General features: G+C 55.6%; 1 protein-coding gene across 4 annotated transcripts in view; it reads left to right on the plus strand.

Moving 5' to 3' along the window:
• The window catches only part of BTBD19 (BTB domain containing 19), a 1,265,487-nt gene extending 1,252,886 nt beyond the window's left edge, over positions 1 to 12,601 (plus strand). For all 4 annotated transcript variants that reach the window (XM_069642352.1, XM_069642353.1, XM_069642350.1 and 1 more), the window contains one exon: positions 11,433 to 12,601. In XM_069642352.1, coding sequence (XP_069498453.1) covers positions 11,433 to 11,570 — 138 coding nt within the window. In that variant the 3' untranslated portion in view covers positions 11,571 to 12,601. The remainder of the gene's footprint in view (positions 1 to 11,432) is intronic.
• The last annotated feature ends 546 nt before the right edge of the window (positions 12,602 to 13,147 follow it).

Raw genomic sequence — 13,147 nt, forward strand, 5'->3', positions numbered from 1 at the left:
GCTCCATGACGCATCTTCCCCATCCTTCTCCCTCCTCTATTTCTCTCTCCCTCCCCTCCCACTTGCCATTGCATCTAGACCTCCCCCTGCCCTCTCATTACGCATCTTCCCCATCTTCTCTCTCCCCTATTTCTCTCTCCCTCCCCTCCCACTTGCCATTGCATCTAGACTCTCCCCTCTGCTCCATGACGCATCTTCCCCATCCTTCTCCCTCCCCTATTTCTCTCTCTCCCCTCCTCTAGACTCTCTCCCTGCCGTCTGCTCCATGACGCATCTTCCCCATCCTTCTCCCTCCCTCTATTTCTCTCTCCCTCCCCTCCCACTTGCCATTGCATCTAGACTCTCTCCCCTGCCTCTGCTCCATGACGCATCTTCCCCATCCTTCTCTCTCCCTATTTCTCTCTCTCCCCCTTGCCATTGCATCTAGACTCTCTCCCTGCCTCTGCTCCATGACGCATCTTCCCCATCCTTCTCCCTCCCCTATTTCTCTCTCCCTCCCCTTCCCACTTGCCATTGCATCTAGACTCTCTCCTCTGCCTCTGCTCCATGACGCATCTTCCCCATCCTTCTCCCCTCCCCTATTTCTCTCTCTCCCCCTTGCCATTGCATCTAGACTCTCTCCCCTGCCTCTGCTCCATGACGCATCTTCCCCATCCTTCTCCCTCCCCTTTTCTCTCTCCCTCCCCTCCCACTTGCCATTGCATCTAGACTCTCTCCCCTGCCTCTGCTCCATGACGCATCTTCCCCATCCTTCTCTCTCCCCTATTTCTCTCTCCCTCCCCTCCCACTTGCCATTGCATCTAGACTCTCTCCCCTGCCTCTGCTCCATGATACATCTTCCCCATCCTTCTCCCTCCCCTATTTCTCTCTCTCCCCCCTTGCCATTGCATCTAGACTCTCTCCCCTGCCTCTGCTCCATGATGCATCTTCCCCATCCTTCTCCCTTCCCTATTTCTCTCTCCCTCCCCTCCCACTTGCCATTGCATCTAGACTCTCTCCCCTGCCTCTGCTCCATGACGCATCTTCCCCATCCTTGTCCCTCCCCTATTTCTCTCTCCCTCCCCCTCCCACTTGCCATTGCATCTAGACTCTCTCCCCTGCCTCTGCTCCATGACGCATCTTCCCCATCCTTCTCCCTCCCCTATTTCTCTCTCCCTCCCCTCCCACTTGCCATTGCATCTAGACTCTCTCCCCTGCCTCTGCTCCATGACGCATCTTCCCCATCCTTCTCCCTCCCCTATTTCTCTCTCCCTCAACTCCCACTTGCCATTGCATCTAGACTCTCTCCCCTGCCTCTGCTCCATGACGCATCTTCCCCATCCTTCTCCTCTCCTATTTCTCTCTCCCTCCCCTCCCACTTGCCATTGCATCTAGACTCTCTCCCTGCCTCTGCCCCATGACGCATCTTCCCCATCCTTGTCACTCCCCTATCTCTCTCTCTCCTCCCACTTGCCATTGCATCTAGACTCTCTCCCCTGCCTCTGCTCTATGACGCATCTTCCCCATCCTTCTCCCTCCCCTATTTCTCTCCCCCTCCCCTCCCACTTGCCATTGCATCTAGACTCTCTCCCCTGCCTCTGCTCCATGACGCATCTTCCCCATCCTTCTCCCTCCCCTATTTCTCTCCCCCTCCCCTCCCACTTGCCATTGCATTCTAGACTCTCTCCCCTGCCTCTGCCCCCATGACGCATCTTCCCCATCCTTCTCCCTCCCCTATTTCTCTCCTCCCTCCCCTCCCACTTGCCATTGCATCTAGACTCTCTCCCCTGCCTCTGCTCCATGACGCATCTTCCCCATCCTTCTCTCTCCCCTATTTCTCTCTCCCTCCCCTCCCACTTGCCATTGCATCTAGACTCTCTCCCCTGCCTCTGCTCCATGACGCATCTTCCCCATCCTTCTCCCTCCTCTATTTCTCTCTCCCTCCCCTCCCACTTGCCATTGCATCTAGACTCTCTCCCCTGCCTCTGCTCCATGACGCATCTTCCCCATCCTTCTCTCTCCCCTATTTCTCTCTCCCTCCCCTCCCACTTGCCATTGCATCTAGACTCTCTCCCCTGCCTCTGCTCCATGACGCATCTTCCCCATCCTTCTCCCTCCCTATTTCTCTCTCCCTCCCCTCCAACTTGCCATTGCATCTAGACTCTTCCCCTGCCTCTGCTCCATGACGCATCTTCTCCATCCTTCTCCCTCCCCTATTTCTCTCTCCCTCCCCTCGCACTTGCCATTGCATCTAGACTCTCTCCCCTCCCTCTGCTCCATGACGCATCTTCCCCATCCTTCTCCCTCCCCTATTTCTCTCTCTCCCCCCTTGCCATTGCATCTAGACTCTCTCCCTGCCTCTGCTCCATGACGCATCTTCCCCATCCTTCTCCTCCCCTATTTCTCTCTCCCTCCCCTCCCACTTGCCATTGCATCTAGACTCTCTCCCCTGCCTCTGCCCCATGACGCATCTTCCCCATCCTTGTCACTCCCCTATCTCTCTCTCTCCTCCCACTTGCCATTGCATCTAGACTCTCTCCCCTGCCTCTGCTCTATGACGCATCTTCCCCATCCTTCTCCCTCCCCTATTTCTCTCCCCCTCCCCTCCACTTGCCATTGCATCTAGACTCTCTCCCCTGCCTCTGCTCCATGACGCATCTTCCCCAGCCTTCTCCCTCCCCTATTTCTCTCCCCCCTCCCCTCCCACTTGCCATTGCATCTAGACTCTCTCCCCTGCCTCTGCCCCATGACGCATCTTCCCCATCCTTCTCCCTCCCCTATTTCTCTCTCCCTCCCCTCCCACTTGCCATTGCATCTAGACTCTCTCCCCTGCCTCTGCTCCATGACGCATCTTCCCCATCCTTCTCTCTCCCCTATTTCTCTCTCCCTCCCCTCCCACTTGCCATTGCATCTAGACTCTCTCCCCTGCCTCTGCTCCATGACGCATTTTCCCCATCCTTCTCCCTCCTCTATTTCTCTCTCCCTCCCCTCCCACTTGCCATTGCATCTAGACTCTCTCCCCTGCCTCTGCTCCATGACGCATCTTCCCCATCCTTCTCTCTCCCTATTTCTCTCTCCCTCCCTCCCACTTGCCATTGCATCTAGACTCTCTCCCCTGCCTCTGCTCCATGACGCATCTTCCCCATCCTTCTCCCTCCCCTATTTCTCTCTCCCTCCCCTCCAACTTGCCATTGCATCTAGACTCTCTCCCCTGCCTCTGCTCCATGACGCATCTTCCCCATCCTTCTCCCTCCCCTATTTCTCTCTCTCCCCCTTGCCATTACATCTAGACTCTCTCCCTGCCTCTGCTCCATGACGCATCTTCCCCATCCTTCTCCCTCCCCTATTTCTCTCTCCCTCCCCTCCCACTTGCCATTGCATCTAGACTCTCTCCCCTGCCTCTGCTCCATGACGCATCTTCCCCAGCCTTCTCTCTCCCCTATTTCTCTCTCCCCTCCCCTCCCACTTGCCATTGCATCTAGACTCTCTCCCCTGCCTCTGCTCCATGATACATCTTCCCCATCCTTCTCCCTCCCCTATATCTCTCTCTCCCCCTCCCACTTGCCATTGCATCTAGACTCTCTCCCCTGCCTCTGCCCCATGACGCATCTTCCCCATCCTTGTCACTCCCCTATTTCTCTCTCTCCTCCCACTTGCCATTGCATCTAGACTCTCTCCCCTGCCTCTGCTCCATGACGCATCTTCCCCATCCTTCTCCCTCCCCTATTTCTCTCCCCCTCCCTCCCACCTGCCATTGCATCTAGACTCTCTCCCCTGCCTCTGCTCCATGACGCATCTTCCCCATCCTTCTCCCTCCCCTATTACTCTCCCCCCCTCCCACTTGCCATTGCATCTAGACTCTCTCCCCTGCCTCTGCCCCATGACGCATCTTCCCCATCCTTGTCCCTCCCCTATTTCTCTCTCTCCTCCCACTTGCCATTGCATCTAGACTCTCTCCCCTGCCTCTACTCCATGACGCATCTTCCCCATCCTTCTCCCTCCCCTATTTCTCTCCCCTCCCCTCCCACTTGCCATTGCATCTAGACTCTCTCCCCTGCCTCTACTCCATGACGCATCTTCCCCATCCTTCTCTCTCCCTATTCTTCTCTCCTCCCCTCCCACTTGCCATTGCGTCTAGACTCTCTCCCCTGCCTCTACTCCATGATGCATCTTCCCCATCCTTCTCCCTCCTCTATTTCTCTCTCCCTCCCCTCCCACTTGCCATTGCGTCTAGACTCTCTCCCTGCCTCTGCTCCATGACGCATCTTCCCCATCCTTCTCCCTCCCCTATTTCTCTCTCCCTCCCTCCCACTTGCCATTGCGTCTAGACTCTCTCCCCTGCCTCTGCTCCATGACGCATCTTCCCCATCCTTCTCCCTCCCCTATTTCTCTCCCCTCCCCTCCCACTTGCCATTGCGTCTAGACTCTCTCCCCTGCCTCTGCTCCATGACGCATCTTCCCCATCCTTCTCCCTCCCCTATTTCTCTCCCTCCCTCCCACTTGCCATTGCATCTAGACTCTCTCCCCTGCCTCTGCTCCATGACGCATCTTCCCCATCCTTCTCCCTCCCCTATTTCTCTCTCTCCCCCCTTGCCATTGCATCTAGACTCTCTCCCCTGCCTCTGCTCCATGACGCATCTTCCCCATCCTTCTCCCTCCCCTATTTCTCTCTCTCCCCCCTTGCCATTGCATCTAGACTCTCTCTCCTGCCTCTGCTCCATGACGCATCTTCCCATCCTTCTCCCTCCCCTATTTCTCTCCCTCCCCTCCCACTTGCCATTGCATCTGGACTCTCTCCCCTGCCTCTGCTCCATGACGCATCTTCCCCATCCTTCTCTCTCCCCTATTTCTCTCTCCCTCCCCTCCCACTTGCCATTGCATCTAGACTCTCTCCCCTGCCTCTGCTCCATGACGCATCTTCCCCATCTTCTCTCTCCCCTATTTCTCTCTCCCTCCCCTCCCACTTGCCATTGCATCTAGACTCTCTCCCCTGCCTCTGCTCCATGACGCATCTTCCCCATCCTTCTCCCTCCTCTATTTCTCTCTCCCTCCCCTCCCACTTGCCATTGCATCTAGACTCTCTCCCCTGCCTCTGCTCCATGACGCATCTTCCCCATCCTTCTCTCTCCCCTATTTCTCTCTCCCTCCCTCCACTTGCCATTGCATCTAGACTCTCTCCCCTGCCTCTGCTCCATGACGCATCTTCCCCATCCTTCTCCCTCCCCTATTTCTCTCTCCCTCCCCTCCAACTTGCCATTGCATCTAGACTCTCTCCCCTGCCTCTGCTCCATGACGCATCTTCTCCATCCTTCTCCCTCCCCTATTTCTCTCTCCCTCCCCTCGCACTTGCCATTGCATCTAGACTCTCTCCCCTCCCTCTGCTCCATGACGCATCTTCCCCATCCTTCTCCCTCCCCTATTTCTCTCTCTCCCCCCTTGCCATTGCATCTAGACTCTCTCCCCTGCCTCTGCTCCATGACGCATCTTCCCCATCCTTCTCCCTCCCCTATTTCTCTCTCCCTCCCCTCCCACTTGCCATTGCATCTAGACTCTCTCCTCTGCCTCTGCTCCATGACGCATCTTCCCCATCCTTCTCCCTCCCCTATTTCTCTCTCTCCCCCCTTGCCATTGCATCTAGACTCTCTCCCCTGCCTCTGCTCCATGACGCATCTTCCCCATCCTTCTCCCTCCCCTATTTCTCTCTCCCTCCCCTCCCACTTGCCATTGCATCTAGACTCTCTCCCCTGCCTCTGCTCCATGACGCATCTTCCCCATCCTTCTCTCTCCCCTATTTCTCTCTCCCTCCCCTCCCACTTGCCATTGCATCTAGACTCTCTCCCCTGCCTCTGCTCCATGATACATCTTCCCCATCCTTCTCCCTCCCCTATTTCTCTCTCTCCCCCCTTGCCATTGCATCTAGACTCTCTCCCCTGCCTCTGCTCCATGATGCATCTTCCCCATCCTTCTCCCTTCCCTATTTCTCTCTCCCTCCCCTCCCACTTGCCATTGCATCTAGACTCTCTCCCCTGCCTCTGCTCCATGACGCATCTTCCCCATCCTTGTCCCTCCCCTATTTCTCTCTCCCTCCCCTCCCACTTGCCATTGCATCTAGACTCTCTCCCCTGCCTCTGCTCCATGACGCATCTTCCCCATCCTTCTCCCTCCCCTATTTCTCTCTCCCTCCCCTCCCACTTGCCATTGCATCTAGACTCTCTCCCCTGCCTCTGCTCCATGACGCATCTTCCCCATCCTTCTCCCTCCCCTATTTCTCTCTCCCTCAACTCCCACTTGCCATTGCATCTAGACTCTCTCCCCTGCCTCTGCTCCATGACGCATCTTCCCCATCCTTCTCCCTCTCCTATTTCTCTCTCCCTCCCCTCCCACTTGCCATTGCATCTAGACTCTCTCCCCTGCCTCTGCCCCATGACGCATCTTCCCCATCCTTGTCACTCCCCTATCTCTCTCTCTCCTCCCACTTGCCATTGCATCTAGACTCTCTCCCCTGCCTCTGCTCTATGACGCATCTTCCCCATCCTTCTCCCTCCCCTATTTCTCTCCCCCTCCCCTCCCACTTGCCATTGCATCTAGACTCTCTCCCCTGCCTCTGCTCCATGACGCATCTTCCCCATCCTTCTCCCTCCCCTATTTCTCTCCCCCTCCCCTCCCACTTGCCATTGCATCTAGACTCTCTCCCCTGCCTCTGCCCCATGACGCATCTTCCCCATCCTTCTCCCTCCCCTATTTCTCTCTCCCTCCCCTCCCACTTGCCATTGCATCTAGACTCTCTCCCCTGCCTCTGCTCCATGACGCATCTTCCCCATCCTTCTCTCTCCCCTATTTCTCTCTCCCTCCCCTCCCACTTGCCATTGCATCTAGACTCTCTCCCCTGCCTCTGCTCCATGACGCATCTTCCCCATCCTTCTCCCTCCTCTATTTCTCTCTCCCTCCCCTCCCACTTGCCATTGCATCTAGACTCTCTCCCCTGCCTCTGCTCCATGACGCATCTTCCCCATCCTTCTCTCTCCCCTATTTCTCTCTCCCTCCCCTCCCACTTGCCATTGCATCTAGACTCTCTCCCCTGCCTCTGCTCCATGACGCATCTTCCCCATCCTTCTCCCTCCCCTATTTCTCTCTCCCTCCCCTCCAACTTGCCATTGCATCTAGACTCTCTCCCCTGCCTCTGCTCCATGACGCATCTTCTCCATCCTTCTCCCTCCCCTATTTCTCTCTCCCTCCCCTCGCACTTGCCATTGCATCTAGACTCTCTCCCCTCCCTCTGCTCCATGACGCATCTTCCCCATCCTTCTCCCTCCCCTATTTCTCTCTCTCCCCCCTTGCCATTGCATCTAGACTCTCTCCCCTGCCTCTGCTCCATGACGCATCTTCCCCATCCTTCTCCCTCCCCTATTTCTCTCTCCCTCCCCTCCCACTTGCCATTGCATCTAGACTCTCTCCCCTGCCTCTGCCCCATGACGCATCTTCCCCATCCTTGTCACTCCCCTATCTCTCTCTCTCCTCCCACTTGCCATTGCATCTAGACTCTCTCCCCTGCCTCTGCTCTATGACGCATCTTCCCCATCCTTCTCCCTCCCCTATTTCTCTCCCCCTCCCCTCCCACTTGCCATTGCATCTAGACTCTCTCCCCTGCCTCTGCTCCATGACGCATCTTCCCCAGCCTTCTCCCTCCCCTATTTCTCTCCCCCTCCCCTCCCACTTGCCATTGCATCTAGACTCTCTCCCCTGCCTCTGCCCCATGACGCATCTTCCCCATCCTTCTCCCTCCCCTATTTCTCTCTCCCTCCCCTCCCACTTGCCATTGCATCTAGACTCTCTCCCCTGCCTCTGCTCCATGACGCATCTTCCCCATCCTTCTCTCTCCCCTATTTCTCTCTCCCTCCCCTCCCACTTGCCATTGCATCTAGACTCTCTCCCCTGCCTCTGCTCCATGACGCATCTTCCCCATCCTTCTCCCTCCTCTATTTCTCTCTCCCTCCCCTCCCACTTGCCATTGCATCTAGACTCTCTCCCCTGCCTCTGCTCCATGACGCATCTTCCCCATCCTTCTCTCTCCCCTATTTCTCTCTCCCTCCCCTCCCACTTGCCATTGCATCTAGACTCTCTCCCCTGCCTCTGCTCCATGACGCATCTTCCCCATCCTTCTCCCTCCCCTATTTCTCTCTCCCTCCCCTCCCACTTGCCATTGCATCTAGACTCTCTCCCCTGCCTCTGCTCCATGACGCATCTTCTCCATCCTTCTCCCTCCCCTATTTCTCTCTCCCTCCCCTCGCACTTGCCATTGCATCTAGACTCTCTCCCCTCCCTCTGCTCCATGACGCATCTTCCCCATCCTTCTCCCTCCCCTATTTCTCTCTCTCCCCCCTTGCCATTGCATCTAGACTCTCTCCCCTGCCTCTGCTCCATGACGCATCTTCCCCATCCTTCTCCCTCCCCTATTTCTCTCTCCCTCCCCTCCCACTTGCCATTGCATCTAGACTCTCTCCTCTGCCTCTGCTCCATGACGCATCTTCCCCATCCTTCTCCCTCCCCTATTTCTCTCTCTCCCCCCTTGCCATTGCATCTAGACTCTCTCCCCTGCCTCTGCTCCATGACGCATCTTCCCCATCCTTCTCCCTCCCCTATTTCTCTCTCCCTCCCCTCCCACTTGCCATTGCATCTAGACTCTCTCCCCTGCCTCTGCTCCATGACGCATCTTCCCCATCCTTCTCTCTCCCCTATTTCTCTCTCCCTCCCCTCCCACTTGCCATTGCATCTAGACTCTCTCCCCTGCCTCTGCTCCATGATACATCTTCCCCATCCTTCTCCCTCCCCTATTTCTCTCTCTCCCCCCTTGCCATTGCATCTAGACTCTCTCCCCTGCCTCTGCTCCATGATGCATCTTCCCCATCCTTCTCCCTTCCCTATTTCTCTCTCCCTCCCCTCCCACTTGCCATTGCATCTAGACTCTCTCCCCTGCCTCTGCTCCATGACGCATCTTCCCCATCCTTGTCCCTCCCCTATTTCTCTCTCCCTCCCCTCCCACTTGCCATTGCATCTAGACTCTCTCCCCTGCCTCTGCTCCATGACGCATCTTCCCCATCCTTCTCCCTCCCCTATTTCTCTCTCCCTCCCCTCCCACTTGCCATTGCATCTAGACTCTCTCCCCTGCCTCTGCTCCATGACGCATCTTCCCCATCCTTCTCCCTCCCTTATTTCTCTCTCCCTCAACTCCCACTTGCCATTGCATCTAGACTCTCTCCCCTGCCTCTGCTCCATGACGCATCTTCCCCATCCTTCTCCCTCTCCTATTTCTCTCTCCCTCCCCTCCCACTTGCCATTGCATCTAGACTCTCTCCCCTGCCTCTGCCCCATGACGCATCTTCCCCATCCTTGTCACTCCCCTATCTCTCTCTCTCCTCCCACTTGCCATTGCATCTAGACTCTCTCCCCTGCCTCTACTCTGACGCATCTTCCCCATCCTTCTCCCTCCCCTATTTCTCTCCCCCTCCCCTCCCACTTGCCATTGCATCTAGACTCTCTCCCCTGCCTCTGCTCCATGACGCATCTTCCCCATCCTTCTCCCTCCCCTATTTCTCTCCCCCCTCCCACTTGCCATTGCATCTAGACTCTCTCCCCTGCCTCTGCCCCATGACGCATCTTCCCCATCCTTCTCCCTCCCCTATTTCTCTCTCCCTCCCCTCCCCTCCCACTTGCCATTGCATCTAGACTCTCTCCCCTGCCTCTGCTCCATGACGCATCTTCCCCATCCTTCTCCCTCTCCTATTTCTCTCTCCCTCCCCTCCCACTTGCCATTGCATCTAGACTCTCTCCCCTGCCTCTGCCCCATGACGCATCTTCCCCATCCTTGTCACTCCCCTATTTCTCTCTCTCATCCCACTTGCCATTGCATCTAGACTCTCTCCCCGCCTCAATCTAGACTCTCTCCCCGCCTCTACTCTATGACGCATCTTCCCCATCCTTCTCCCTCCCCTATTTCTCTCCCCCTCCCCTCCCACTTGCCATTGCATCTAGACTCTCTCCCCTGCCTCTGCTCCATGACACATCTTCCCCATCCTTCTCCCTCCCCTATTTCTCTCCCCCCCTCCCACTTGCCATTGCATCTAGACTCTCTCCCCTGCCTCTGCCCCATGACGCATCTTCCCCATCCTTGTCCCTCCCCTATTTCTCTCTCTCCTCCCACTTGCCATTGCATCTAGACTCTCTCCCCTGCCTCTACTCCATGACGCATCTTCCCCATCCTTCTCCCTCCCCTATTTCTCTCCCCCTCCCCTCCCACTTGCCATTGCATCTAGACTCTCTCCCCTGCCTCTACTCCATGATGCATCTTCCCCATCCTTCTCCCTCCTCTATTTCTCTCTCCCTCCCCTCCCACTTGCCATTGCATCTAGACTCTCTCCCCTGCCTCTGCTCCATGATGCATCTTCCCCATCCTTCTCCCTCCCCTATTTCTCTCTCTCCCCCCTTGCCATTGCATCTAGACTCTCTCCCCTGCCTCTGCTCCATGACGCATCTTCCCCATCCTTCTCCCTCCCCTATTTCTCTCTCCCTCCCCTCCCACTTGCCATTGCATCTAGACTCTCTCCCCTGCCTCTGCTCCATGACGCATCTTCCCCATCCTTCTCCCTCCCCTATTTCTCTCCCCCTCCCCCTTGTCATTGCATCTAGACTCTCTCCCCTACCTCTATTCCATGACGCATCTAGCCCATCCTTCTCCCTCCCCTATTTCTCTCCCCCTCCCCTCCCACTTGCCATTGCATCTAGACTCTCTCCCCTGCCTCTGCTCCATGACGCATCTTCCCCATCCTTCTCCCTCCCCTATTTCTCTCTCTCCTCCCACTTGCCATTGCATCTAGACTCTCTCGCCTGCCTCTACTCCATGACGCATCTTCCCAATCTTCCTGGTGCAGAAGCTCATATTCTTCCTGCTGTAAAGGCTCCCACATTTCCTGGTGCAAAGGTTCCCTCTCTTCCTGGTGCAAAAGTTCCCTCTCTTCCTCGTGCAAAAGTTCCCACTCTTCCTCGTGCAAAAGTTCCCACTCTTCCTGGTGCAAACGTCCCTACTCCTCCTTTGGTAAAAGCTCCCGTCCTCCTAGTGCACATGCTCGCTCCATTTCTGGTACAGGAGCTCCCCCTCTTCCTGGTGTAAAAGTTCCCCCTCTTCCTGGTGCAAAAGCTCCTACTCTTCCTGCAGTAAAAGCTCACTTCCTGCTGGTGCAAACGCTCGCTCTCTTTCTGGTACAGGAGCTCCCACTCTTCCTGGTGCAATAGCTCCCTCTTAAGTGTCAAGTGTTGGACTTTATGCATCCCCTCAATGACCGGGCATGTTGGCAAGTATAATGTCCTCGGAGCTGTGTTGCTGCCTAGAGTGCTATGCTTTGTAAATGACATAGTAGTGAGTGATACATGAATATTGTTGTTTCTCGGTCACCCCGCAGGTCGCCCGCATCGCCGAGGCCTGGAAGTTCCATGCCCTGAGGAAGGGCAGTCGCGCCCAGACCCATCTGCTGCGCCGACGCCACGGCACGCTGCCCCGGGACCACCACCACCGTTACCTCGACCCCCCTCCCAAGTGAAAGGATGACGTGCAGAGGTCAAAGGCCGCCAGCTGGTACCCGGGCTCGACGGCACACTTCTGTCTCACACGTGCCGCCTTTCGTCTCTCCCCCCCCCCCCCCAAACCCCTGGGGATCCTTTCAACTGGGCCTCGAGAGGGGTTCAAAGCCGAGGCCTGGAAGGAGCAGCAGCTCGTGTGCCTCCGTCAATGCCCTCGGCTGCTTTTGTATTATTTAACTGCGACAAGCAGTCTGTGCACCTGTTAACCCGGCGCCACGAGCTGCCGAGCTCCCGGGACAAAAGGGGCCTGACAGGGCCGGGCCCACTCCTCGACTGCCCCGTGTCACCAACGGCATTAGTATTCCGGGCAGCCTTTCCTAAAACCCAAGGGAAACGGACTACCTCCCCTTTAAGACTTTATTAACACCAGGAACGATTGCCTGGCGTTGAGTGAGGCCTGCCAGGGCCAATTCACAGCAGCGCCAGAAACAAAATGGCCGCCGCGCTGCACAGAAACGAAATAGGCCTCACTGTTTGATGGCGGGTATTTAGGGTGTCAAGCTGCCCCCGTGGCTTTTGGGTCCATTCTACAGTCCATCGTAGAATCTACACTAGATTTGCTGCTTGTGCAGACTTTGATAAAAGTGCAGGGCGTTACGCCTGTTCATCCTACACAGGGCAAGAGAGAGGGACAGTATTTACAGCGCATTCGGGCTGAATGTACTTTGCCTTTTGCTGGCACGAATATGTGTCACTTTGGACCTGAGGGAATTTACAACACAGCATTCCAACATTTCCCAGGCAGTGATGGGAAAGTATAGCCAGCGTTCTTCAGAGCAAAAACTCTTATAGGAAAGCCACTGACATTTTGTGTGTGTTAAAGAAAAAACACACTGAATTGCGAACACGTGTTGAAAGCTGGCATGGGCGAAGTGAGCATTATCTCCTATTTTTACCAAGTGTTCCAATTGATTGATATTTTGCAGATTTTTATTTTTTGTTGGGGGTGTTACACAAATCAATCCACATTAAAAGAAATAAATGATTAAAATGACTTTATAAATTAGCTTTTGTCCTAAAAATGTAAACGGAAACACTACATAATGAGCCAAACGATACAAAACCAACATTCACTTGACGGGCGTTAGAGGCAGAAAGGGGGGTGTAGGGGAAATGGGAACACTGGTCTGCCAGTAGGATCAAGATTGGTGCACAAGAGCACGGGAGGGTCCATGGGGGGCTGGAATGGACATTAAGGACCTAGACAGGGCCCATGTGGACGGTAGAGGACGTGGTGTTAGATGGGTCATAAGAATTATGTACATCTTAGAAACACAGGCCTTCATGTGTCATGGTGAATCGAATATTGCTTGAGGGACTGCAAATCGTCTAAGCGCTGGGTGGCTCACAAAGTGAGTGAATGATTCAGAGGTGACTATGAGGTATAAGACTGGAAATGGGGGTCAGGAAATGAGATTTTGGGACTGGATGGGCCGTTGGCGACCTAATGACTCCCCTTTGCATAGGGGCCTTGATGGACATAGGTGACTCAATGAGCCATAGGCCATGGACTGCTTATGTGTGGGCTAGGGGTGGA

Source organism: Ambystoma mexicanum, chromosome 1q, assembly GCF_040938575.1.
Source record: "Ambystoma mexicanum isolate Mex_15411 chromosome 1q, UKY_AmexF1_1, whole genome shotgun sequence".
In the NCBI taxonomy this organism is placed as follows: Eukaryota; Metazoa; Chordata; class Amphibia; order Caudata; family Ambystomatidae; genus Ambystoma; species Ambystoma mexicanum.